General features: G+C 39.8%; 1 protein-coding gene across 9 annotated transcripts in view; it reads right to left on the bottom strand.

Moving 5' to 3' along the window:
* Positions 1 to 12600, bottom strand: part of MAP7 (microtubule associated protein 7) — a 127173-nt gene that overhangs the window by 87781 nt on the left and 26792 nt on the right. Inside the window, exon 1 of one of the 9 annotated variants that reach the window (XM_052784464.1) lies at positions 1666 to 1996. The exons of the other annotated variants lie outside the window; for them this stretch is intronic. Coding sequence (XP_052640424.1) covers positions 1666 to 1678 — 13 coding nt within the window. The 5' untranslated portion in view covers positions 1679 to 1996. Of the gene's footprint in view, positions 1 to 1665; positions 1997 to 12600 lie in introns of those variants that run through there. 9 annotated transcript variants of the gene reach the window in all.

The following is a 12600-nucleotide window of genomic DNA, read 5'->3' on the forward strand; positions in this document are numbered from 1 at the left end:
CATGTACAGTAGTAAGGTATCAGATAGTGCTAGCAATCCTTTCTTTCCAGAAGCATAAAGTTTCACTTGCCCCACTTAATACATTCAACAAACCCCAGCTTATTCATTGTCTTAAGTTAACAACGTGATCTGGAGATTAAAGAACCTTCCACTCAATTCACTTTTGGAACAATCCCAGTATGACAGCCAAAGCAAATAAAGTTGCAGACATCAAATCAGGTAACATTTACTAGGATCTCTAACTGTGCAATGATCATGTGCGCATGCAACCTGTGCTGGGGCCGTGTTCTCTGGAATTGGACCGTATGATGGGCAAGCACTTATCGACAACTGCTGTGTGCCAGTGCAGGCACCACAACATAAGGCAATATCTGGAGGTGCTGACCCCCCAGTCTGCAGGATATATGTTGGCTTCCACCCCTCCACATTAGCTCTAGAGCCCGACGTGCCAGACACCAATTGTCAAAAAAAATACTGCTGCAGCTGGCACCCGGGATACAGAAGATGAAGAAAAGCCACGTCTCTGTACAGGGACTGTGAGCTGCCAACACCGTAAGGGGAAATAAGGGTCAGATGAGGGTGTTGCACATAGAAAGCACGATAGCATCAAGCTACTATTCAATGTCAAGCTACTTCCAGGTATGTTAAGTAGCACTTATAGCAAAGGAAAAAAGCAAATTATTTATTACTTCAGAGAGAGTTCATAGCAAACAAAAAGGACACCCAAATGGCATAACCCAAAGTCTACAGAGTAAACACAGCACACAGCTACTAAAGAGGAAAACAGAGATGCTGAATGACAACATGAGACAGCAAAAAAGCATCTTCAGAAAGCTTTGTTGGTGGTTGTTTTTGTTGGCTTTTTTAAATATTTTTTGCTGGGTTTAGTCACCAGAAAATAAACTAAGTGGAGGTAGAAGGGAAAACACAAAATAATACTCTTGTTTTCACGCTCTGCATGTACAAACTTGGAATAACTGAAGAGATTAAGAGTTACAAAAAGTTCCATTAATTCCCCACTCACGGAATAACTCCTCACACAGAACTTCGACGCCACAGAACATCTTTCTCCAGTTGTCTGGTCTAGAGGTGGATAAAGGAAAGGAAACATTCTGATATCAAAGTTGCTACTACTTTTGGAATTGGGATGTTGCGTTGTAGCTGTTTCAGCAATTGCAGTCCCTAGCTTATGCAAAAGATTTCATTACAAACAGGACCCTTCTTGTTCTGCATATTACTAACCTCTGTTTCCAGTCTTGCCAATTTGAAGTTAAAACTAATTAGACTGAATGATGTTGTGAGCAAGTAGGTAACTACACTATATATCAAGAGTATGGCTACTTATAACCAAGAAGGCAACTTAAATAAGAAATCTGGTGTTTTGGAAAACAATCGGTAGTGAATTAGTTATTAACAGCAGATACTGAAGAAAGATAAAACCTTCAATTTGATAATGTATCTTAAAAAAAATTAAAATCAAAATACTCTTCTGCAATTCCTTGCATCACGTTAGACTCCTTACAATTAATTAGAAAGTGAAAGTACAAAGGAAAAACACTACATGCATCCCACAGCTAGAGATAACGGTGTGTTCCATTTAGAAATTGTAACTGGGAAGCCTTTTAAAAGGATTATTTCTGGAAATATTAAGAGCGAGGTGCTTACCTATTTCATCCATTATACTCAGGACTGTATACTCATTTGCACTGCAGAGGTCTACTGTGAATCCATAGCATGATCCGTATCACCCCATACGCACGACTTCAGTCTCCCATCCTACATTTAAAAAATTCAGGCCAGCAATTATGCAAACCCAGAGTAGAAAGGAGGAGGTGTCACGGAAGGAAAAGGTGCAGCTTCAGAAAGCATCAAAAACACATGCCATCAAAATATCCTTTTGAGGTCAAATCTGACCCGCTCTCACCATTCCTGGCCCAACATCTGATCAAAATGGAGTTTGTCACATCCACAGCATCATGAGATTATATGCAAGGATAGGGAGGGGGGAGAAGTCTGCCGAGTACTTCCCCGTGCTCTGCGTCAATAGATTTGGGCTTAGCCTCTGTTAAGCAGCTCAAGCCACCGGTTACTGGTGCTGGCAGCTGTCTACCACACTGCCCCACTTCCTATTTCAAAACACACTGCCTGGGAGAGGGGCCTTGGTCCGTCAGCTCCAACCTGCCTCCAAATAAAACAGAGAAGTAGGACAGTGGAGCCTCCATGTTTGCCTTGGACAGCCCTTCAATAGTTTGAACTATTCCCCCCTTTTCAAACAGCTTAGTGCAAAGATCAGTTATAGCAATACTAAAAAAACCCAACAGGCATTTCAAGATAAAACACTAAATTGAGATGGGACCTTGGTTTTAGTGAAGGATTTCTGCACATGCACATAAGTATATTGTTTTCTTAGGTATGTCCAAATTTTTAGTATTGGGTATACTATTTGGCATTTTAGAATTTCTTGGACATCAGGTAATTCTTGACGTGTTTCTATTGGCTTGATAACAAATGAGCCTTTTCAACAAGCACAGTACAGTCATTAATGTCAACACTTTGCCCAATATTATGGCAAATCAGTTACTAGCAGCTTAACAGCAACTGCTATACTATTTCCCCCATCCTCAGAAAAAAAGCTAATAGTGCATTCAGTCCAGATTTTAAGAAATACCTGTGCTACAGTGTCATGCTTCCTGTCATGTTTTACCTGGCCCTGTAAGATATAAACCACATCTATATAACATGACCAAACATAACTCCCATCTGAAATTCCCTCATTATAAATTTTGTTACAAAATAATTAAAATTGGATTTGTCACACCAACAAGATCATGCCATCATTAGACCTCCTGTTTCAATACCAACAGCTTATACACACTCTGGTTCTACAGTAATCCACTTGTTAAGCCATAACAACTACTGTACTCATGTGCAGCACAAGGCCATCTCCCATCCCTCTGCATGCCAGCCAATCCACATGAGCTTAAAAAGGCCCACAGAAGACAAAGCTCTGTCCTGTCACCACTGTCAAACCTGGGCTGCAACATGAAAAGCAGCCTTGTGGCTATTATATGGCCAGGGAGCCTGGGAGAGTGGGATTGAGCATCTGGTCCTACCAGAGCCTTCCCATCTAACTGTAGCAATGATAACCCCAGGAGCGCTAACACCACTTAACCTCTCACAACTTGTATTTATAGATGAAAATGTTTCTATTCTCTACTCTTTTTAGCATCTCATTTATTAAAATTATTGGTTCTGATGCAAACATTCTCCTTCAGCCCCACAACTGGTACAACTGGGCCCAAATTTTTGCTGGGGGACCTGGCTACCCTGTGGTAGAAACAATAACTAAGGCTCTAGAGCTGTTCCTGTGAAATTGTGAGCCTGAAGCAACTAGGTTTCATGGAATATTGGGGAGCTAGATTGCTAAACACTGTGTAGTTTGAGTTGCAAACACAAAACAGAGTGTAAGCATTAATTATCTTTGATTATGAATACTAAAGATTAATTATCATTAACTTTGTCATCCTTGCTCAGATGATGAGCAGGTAACTTGCTCTGCAAGCGGTCCCCTTGAGGTACAGCACGAAGTATGGAAAACACACAAACGAAAACAAAATCAAGCTCATTCAGAACATGTCCTAAAACCAGTGATACTGACTGTAAAACAGAATTAAAAACCTAAGAAGAGAACAGGTTAAACTAACCCCCCCCCCACTACAATGGTTGTAAAAGTAAAAACCAGTGTTTGTGTATTCTGATACATTCACATTGCAGTTCAGATCACACAGCCCGAGGAGGTAAAAGCTATTCTATCACCAACATGTAGTGTAAATTAACTTGCTAATTCACTTTCTAATGCATAGTCCACTGAGCATACAATTACATAAAAAAGGAAAATGAAAACTCATGCAATCAAGTATATCAAGTTTGTATGCGTTGTAACATTATACAGAGCTTTTTTTTAAATACTGATAAATACATATACTTTTTTTTTTTTAAACCAAACCACATCATTCACCCTTAAACCAGTCACATGCACAGCACTGAGCATATGCCATCCTTCTCTAGCACTGCCAGACAAAAGCTACATTGCCAAAAATAGCTACACAGTGTGCTAGAGCTGCTGCAGAATGCCCTAGATACATTTAGGCCATGAAGATTGAGCAGCTCTGCCTCAAGGAAGGGTTAGGCACTAACCTTCACAATAGGCCAGGGCTGAAAAGAGGGAGGAAGATGAATTTCCATCCTTGAAGTTAATTTTTAATAAACATTATTTAGCTGAATTTGAAAGGGAGTCATCTGAATGCTATTTCCATGCAGAGCTGGAATGCACGTATATATACACAAAACATAATGGGAAAAGGGTGTATTAAAATACTTGATACAGGCTTTCTACTAAAAGGTCAGGTAAAGAAAAAGGTGCTTTAAAAAAACCCAAAACAATAAACATGAAATATTATACACAGTTGACTTTACAAAAGTACAGTCCCAAACTTTGATAGATGTTTCCCCTGTTCAGTTTCTCAATTGTTTTTTAAATGCGGTTTCTTCCTACTCTTCTCTTTCTGCAAAGATTAGGAAAAGCTAACAGTTGAAGTTTTTTTCTAGATCAGCTAAAATACTATAAGGTGGAAGAGCTAAACAAGTAAAAAAATCAGTGTGCTAAGTCTTTAGAGGGATCAAAGATTGATCACAGCTCAGCATGCCAGACAGGCCCCCTAAAATCCCTCATCAAATTTCAGGCTAATTCACAATTTATCTTTCTGCACCATCCCAAGACTCCATTCAGTACATTAGAAGGCAGCATCTTGAACCAAAGGAGATGAGTGTTACAGCACTGCAATAACAAACATAAAACACGCTTATCCATGATAAAGTAGTAGCAGTAGGTAATGTAAGGTGTTAAATAAACTAACGAGCTAATGACATCCTCATAAACTTCAGACATTTCCTTTCAACAGATTTTTTGCTGCACTGGACACTGACAAGCATATGTTTCTCAACAAAATACTGAGTGTGACCAGAGCTAATGCATTTTAATCTCTGCAGTGGAGAGGACAGCGGTCTGTCTTTCTAATGCTATCTCCTCCAAGTTACCTCTGAGGTAGAAAGCTCAGTGAGTGAAGAGATCGTTGCCTATATCAACTGACCAAGACAAAATGGATTTCCCCAGATTAGCAGAGGAGGACTGCCCTACACTGGCAGGCAAGGCTTCACCTTTAGCCAGATGAGCAGTAGAAAAAACAAAAGCAATCTCCACCCACACCCTGCACCCCTAACTGGCTTGACTGCAGGTGGGCCTTGTTACATTGCCTGTGAACCACCCAGTAGCATTTAAAAAAAAAAAAATAAAAAAAAGAAAATCACACATACTACCAGCTTGTTCTTATTACTGAAGACTACACCTTTCTTTTCTTCCCCTGAAATCAATGTGATGGGGACTTCTCTTTAGCTAAGACAGTCTTGCAGTCCCACGTTAAAAGTTCAGTCATCAACCTTTGAAGTGTAAACATTAGCCTACATCATCACAGTCCTTATAAAATGAGTATCATGATAGCACTACAGTATTGAGTGAGCAAGCTACTGTTACAGCTTGATGCTTAACTTTCTAGACCTATTTCAGTGAAGGTTTAGTACAGAAAGCATTGAACAGAAAAGAAAAAGAAAGGGAAATTATTAAAGCGGCAGACAAGACTTCGTGGTCCCATCATTCTGCGTTTCTGACAAGGCTATTGTAGTCCTAGGGGATCACATATATTAAAGTAGCTAGTTGTTTCTGCTATAACCTGTCTTCAGAAAAAGGAAGAGGGCTTGGGGAAAAAAACAAGTGCAAGAAAGCCAAAGAACCCCTGAAAAAAAATCAAGGCTATACTCTGCTGCCTATCTAAGGAGGAAAACTTAAGCAGGTTGGCACTTAATAATATTAAAATTGCCTGAAAAGAGTATAATTTGGTCAGTGATGTCAAACAGCAGTAGAAAAACAGTTTTGGGGGAGATTTCATCATCAGTTATATTCCTTGGACTACCTCTACTTCATTGTGGCTTTGATTAGATTGACCACTGTCAGGGAATGTGACCCTAGATTTGAATATTAAAAGTCAAACCCACTGCTACAACAGTTTTTCCAAGTCTTAAAGACTTTTACTCCATCTCCTTTTAAAGGAGTATAAAAGGATCTACGAACAATATCTTAAAAATGTTGTAAATGTAAGAAACTGTTTGTCCATGTGAAGTTTTCATCATATTTCAGTCTACTATACTAAATCAGAAGACACTGATATATACGTATATATATACACATACTATATATAGCTTAGTATTTAGGAACTTGGTCCCTCAGCCTCTGAGTCTATAACACATTTGTGAGAGCTGTATAATCCTGTGGAATTAACTGCAAATAGAAGTGTCACTCTTTCCTGTGCGTCTATAAATGTCTCCATAATAAATTAGCCCATCAGTTATTTAGCATGCATGTACAGATTTATTCAATTTTTTTCTCATTCTTTACATGTCAAAACATAAATGGATATTTTTCACTGCTTCCTTTTTGGTAACCAGGAGGCAATCACATTTATGGGACTGAAAGCTCTTCTGACAAGACACGTGCTTCCACTGTAGATTCAATGTCCTTATGAAATTCTTTTAGTACATTAACAGAAAAAGGTCTTGAAAATCTGAACAAGTAGTCACTTCCTTTTTTCCCCCCACCCACAGCAGTAATAACACAACCTAAATTTTTTTCTGTAGAAGTCAATATTCACTGTGGCATGAGAATAAGCAGAAGCCAGGGCTCCTTGACTATACTATCGGCTTTGCTCCTGGCCCACTGTGTGAGCTGTCCTTCCTTTACCCTATTCCCTAAAAAAAAAGTTTATTTGGTGTTTCTTACCAAAAAAACCCCCAAAACAAAAAAACAACAACAAAAAAAAAACCCAAAACTTTCTGAATCTTAATAGTGGGTTTTTTTGGTTGGCTGGTTTTTGGGTTTTTTTTAATGCTTTGGTAAAAGTCTCCTTTCCCTGTACCATGCAGGCCTGCAACTGCATGCACAGGGCAATGCCCTCACACTCAAGAGCAAAGTAGTATATAACCACCAAAGAGAACAATTAAATAACAGCATTGGTACTCTGAGAGCAGACTCTCATGTTGAAAACACTCCCCAAACTCCAAAGAGCATTTGCTGAAAACAGCCGAGTGCGATGGCTTAAGACCAAGAAGAACAATGTAAAGATCCCTTTTGCCCTTTTTGAAAGTTTAATCACTTCCATGGCTGTCCTGGAACAACCTGCGTAAGGCAAAGTATAGCCAGAAGAGAACAACAGGGTAATTGGCTGGCAGCTGACAGATACCAGAATTGGTCCATGGTTCCAGGAAGAGGAACAAACAACACATCTTTCTTCAAGTCCTCATAAGCCATTTGACAGGAACGAGGCCTGTACGTGACCCAGGTAGTCCAAGAAGTTTCATTAGATGCTGAAGAAAGGCCTCTGTGCCAAACAATGTGATCCAAATGTGCAGAATAATCTTTTTTTTTTAACCCATAATTACACATTTGATTACACAATTTTAGCAAAGGAACTTTCTTCAACTATGCTGTTATAAGCTTTACGATGCCAGTTTCGTTTCAAGAATTTCTACAGTAAAGTTTATATAATTGTACACATTTGGATTTCAGTTAGGCCTATATCCACAGAATCCATATTTTTTTTTAAAAACAGCTATTTTGATCAATAATATGGTTATGAGGGAATTCACTTGGGCCTGAGGTTTGCTTCCCTCCTACCCAGCATGCTAGAGGAAGAGAGAACTTAAGAGAGTTATTCCACTCATTTATGTACCTAAGCAATGATGCCTGATACACTCTTCAGTAGGGGGCTCTCAGGAAAGTCACAGCTTCCACTGTTGAGCAAAAATAGGCAAGTTTCAGTTACAAGAAGTTAACATTAAGCTGCAGTGTACATAGCCTTCATTAATAAGAATGAAAACGGGCAGAACCCAGAAGCTTCAAGTGCCATATTTTGCAGTTAAGTAGTGTTAAAAAAAGAAAAATATTTATGTTTATCACCATCATTTTGGAGTTCCTACAAATGCAGGCTACAGCAGCTCAAGTTGGTTTCACTAGGATGTTATCACTGGAAGGACATGGGAACTTCAGCTAACAGTTCAGGGGGTAGACCATTTTCCTTAAAAAATGCACACATTTTCCAAAATAATGTTTTAGTGTAGTGTCAAGGTGTTTATATGTGTAACTACTGTACAGTATCCTTGGTATGCATGTACCCTTTTGAAACCCTACCCATTCACTTCTGTTATAAGCACATCTGTATCTAGATGCGACTACACACCTACACATCTTTTCTGCAAGAACTGTCGGGATTTGTACCTTGCGTGCTGGTGCAGATTTCCTCCAAGCTTTCCCCTTTCTCCCAGCAAACAAAATGCTGTGGAAAGAACAGTCTCTTCTGCATTTAGCTAAGCTGTATGTTTGGCAACACTTTGAGGAAACAGCTCTGAACTGAGGGATTTGGTGAACAGATTTAAAAAACAGAGCCACACTATCAAACACAGCAATTACTAATCAGTGAATAGAGCCTGAACAACCATGCAGCAGTTAAGTGTTTGATTCAGTAGCAAGACTAGGTAGCCTCATTACTCCCGAAAGTGTTATTTTAGGCAGTTCATAAGCTGCAGCCAAAGCCTAGTCTTAAAGCAGCAGCCTCATTAGCACATATTAAAGTACTTGCCACAACCCCCCCCCCCCCCCAAAAAAAAACCCCAAAAAGCCTCCCAAGCCTCCAAAGCTAGCCAATAACTTTTGGGACCAGTTCACTATTAAATAATGCAGACTTCAGAGACTACACATGAAAGAATTGAGTGTACCACTTTTTTGTGATACTATCTCTAAGGCACAGGCTAACTGCATCAGTCACTTCTAGCTTTTGTGTTTGAAAGTGCTGACTTTATACATACTGGATGACATTCACAATCCATCATTTTAACACTTCTCTCTCTGACTCATGATGCATTGTTTGCAATAAAATAAATGCAGTAGAGTCAAATCCAGTGCCAGGTCCCCACAGCTTAAGCAGTGCAGCAAATTGCTAGTATGGCTGCAAAACAATCTAGACGTTTACTGCCAATAGCATAAGAACAAACCCAAGGAATCTGGACCTAGTCCAGCATGGTGTCTCTCCAGTTCTTGTAAATGCAGCTTTGATCTTTGGGAAACTCTGAAGCACAAGAAAAGTCAGAAGAGCTAGCAGCACACAAATAGACACTACTGCAAGTAAACAGACAGTGCAATCTTCTAGGAAGCCCAGGTAAGTAACCATTTCAACAAAGAAACTTGAAGTGTGAAAAAGCAAGATTTCAGGAATAAAAAAAATACAATTAAAGTAGAAATAACTCTTCTCCTTCACAATGCCTTTCTTCCCCGTGCTAGACACTCTTAACCTGTCTTCCCATTAAATCCTATGAAGCCCTGCTCTCTGATGAGGAGCAGGCTGGGTACTTCAGGACTGAAGCCCTTTGTTTTTCCATACAAGCGATACCAGGCTGTGCAGGGGCAGCATTGCCTGCAGTCCTGCCAGCATGCCTCAGCCCTGACTGAGGAAAGGGATGACTCAGACCATTTTACAAGTGCCCTGCTCCAAACTCCCTTTCTTCAAGTTGCCTAACAACATAATAATTCCCCATTTTCCAAGAAAGGATTTTTCAGAATTACTCCAGTGCAAAATTATAAAACTTTTTATAGTTCTCCTATTTTGAGATAGGACTGAATGTGACAACGGGATGTATAGTCCCATCATTAATTTGGAACATAAACAGATCTGGGATTCAAAGGCTTATGAGAAACTTGCAACAATTTCTTCAAGGCAGCTTCAGGTACTACAGCTATACCTGTCCTTGGAAGCTTTGTCATTCTTTGAAATGGATACTGTATGGTTATTTCTTTCAAGCAAGAATTACACCACTAATTGTTTGCTTGCAAAATGCAGTTCAGTTTAATAAAGCCAGAACAGAGCAATAAGTGCTTTCAGTCCATTACCAAGAGAAAAAGGTAAGTGCTCTAAGCCTGGAAACAGGAGGTCAAATTCACTACTTTTTCAATTTACTTTGCTTCAGAATAATTACAACAGGGACAAAGTTGGCCCAGCCTTTTTAATGGTTTTGCACAAGTCTTATGCATCTTGTTGCCAAACAGACTTCTTTAACAATCCCCCCACATAGCACCTCTTCTTATGACAGACTTAGTTCTGTACTACCCATGAGCTACAGCTACACAGGACAGGATTACAGTTGTGCAAAACATCTGCAGCTCTGAAAAGAGCAAACCATTCAGTTGCAACTATCCCATGCAATACTTTAAATACTTCAAGGTCAGTAAGACTTGTTTTTTTCCTCATACACCTTTCTAATTCTCAGTTTCAACTCCTATTCAGAGAAGGCTTTATTAAAAGACCTTTGGAAGAAGTTTTAAAGACTATGGGAAAGGAGCGCTTGTGAAGTCTAGGTTTTCAGTGCTCATAAACTGAAGTACTTCAGTCCTTCAGTACATGTGCTCCAACTGATACCATGGGACATCTTTCCAGTTGTGACAGCAGACTACAAAATTCAGTGTTCATCTATTTGTAGAGTTAGCTACAGCAGGCAACAGTTTAGCAGAGTTTTCCCCACTCTCTTAGAAGGAAAGTACTTGACTTAGAGCAAGAACAGGTTCTAAAATCACTGTCTGCAAGCCTTCTGTTTCATTCTGCCAAAGCTTGTGATGCAATCTATAGAGTAACCTCTTCCCACACTCCAGCTGGCATTAGTAATCTGCCTACATCTGTATTTGTTTAAAGACAATGGCCCTTTAAAGAAAAAAAAAAGACACCCCCATCTCCCCCATAGATAAGTGTTCCTTCTTTGTTTACCTGGGGGTGGGGGAATGCCTTAGCAATACTTATCTATTTTCTTTCTCAAATAATCAGATTTCAAGTACTGGAATATTTGTCAGTGATACCTTGCAATACACCTCTATTACAGTATGTGGGTGAAGGGTAGTACCCACCTTGCATAAGGGCAGATGCAGGTACAAAGGCTTCTCTTCATGTCAAAAAAAAGTCAGCTTTCACCCTAAGCACTTCACCATAGCACTGCTTTCTACTTTGCCACAGAGGCTGGGATTAGAAACACTGGTGCAGTAGCAATCCTTGCTTGCAGAAAACTTTGGGGATCAGCTGACATTAAGACATCCCCCAAAAGGTACCCACAGACAGTGGGAACACTTACACAAACACCACTGATAAAAAAAGTTTAGCCCTTATACTTCACCAAAATCACAAACCACACTATGTTGTAATGCCTTACCTGAGTGGGACAGGGAATGGAAATACTTTAAGATTTGTGATCTGTTATTTGTGATTTCCTATGCTGACTGGGCAGCACTGTATCTACAATATTTACCAGAAGAAATTTAAACAATTTAAAAGACTAACAACTGATGTATCTTTGTCTCATCAAGTCCACAAATAGGCAATCCAACCCAGTGGCAGCAGACCTGCTCAGCAAATCACCCTGGCAGGCAATCTCCACTGCCATCTGCTTGGCCACCAGCACCTCAACACACACAGCTTTTGGCTCTACTGGCACATGAAAGGCAGAGCCCAGTGGACCACAACAAACATGCTATGCAAGTGGCCCATTAAAACAGCCCTACTCTGCAAGCATCAGTGCCTGAGCGGCTCTGACAACCCATGCTAGCCCTGCCTAACCAGGTCACACAGTACAGCGCAGGGGAAACAGCAGAAAAGGCACCACTGCCGATTAACATAAGTCTCCATGCTCCACTTACTCAGCAGCAAGTTGTATTCAACATAAATTAACTTCTCTTTCAGCAGAAAGTCCCAATTAATCTTGAAGGCATGCAGGACACCAACATACACCTTCTTACTTTCCTCATTTTATTTCCCCCCCCTTTAAAAAGCAAAGCATAAAATATAATCCAGCATTGCACTACTTTACAGCAGCAGGAAATAAAGGTATTTGGAAGGTGGTTTCAGCATTTAGAATTGCACAGCACTGTGTTATATAACAGGAAAGCCAGATCTCATGGGATTTTCCCATTTAAAGATCCAAGAGCGCAACAGAGAGTGAAAGTTTAAGCATATGCAGACAGTGATTTCACATCTTTTAATACCTGGAAATAGCAAAGTCTTCTCAAACTGTTTACAGGCACAACATTTTGTTGTCATTTTGTAAAAAAGAATTGTGATCTATACATCACAAACATATATATGTGTTATACTACATATGAAACCCTTTTGGAGTATATAATTAATGCTGGTTTAATTTAAAGAACATTCAAGCAAAAGGTCAATCAAATAAGTTGTGACAAAAGAAAGGGAGAAAACACTGTGCAGAGAACGGGAAGTAGGTGCCCTGTTGCTCAGTCACAAGTAATTACAGCCTCACTGTCTGGCTGTTTTTCCACAGAGTAATATTCAATAATCTCTACACAACCTGAAATACTTGAGTCAGATGGGAAAGCTCTCATTATAACCACTATTGTCAGGATGTCCTGCAAAACCAAGTTTCCCCTCCCCAGAGGGGGAAACA

Source organism: Harpia harpyja, chromosome 4 (assembly GCF_026419915.1).
Source record: "Harpia harpyja isolate bHarHar1 chromosome 4, bHarHar1 primary haplotype, whole genome shotgun sequence".
Lineage (NCBI taxonomy): Eukaryota > Metazoa > Chordata > Aves > Accipitriformes > Accipitridae > Harpia > Harpia harpyja.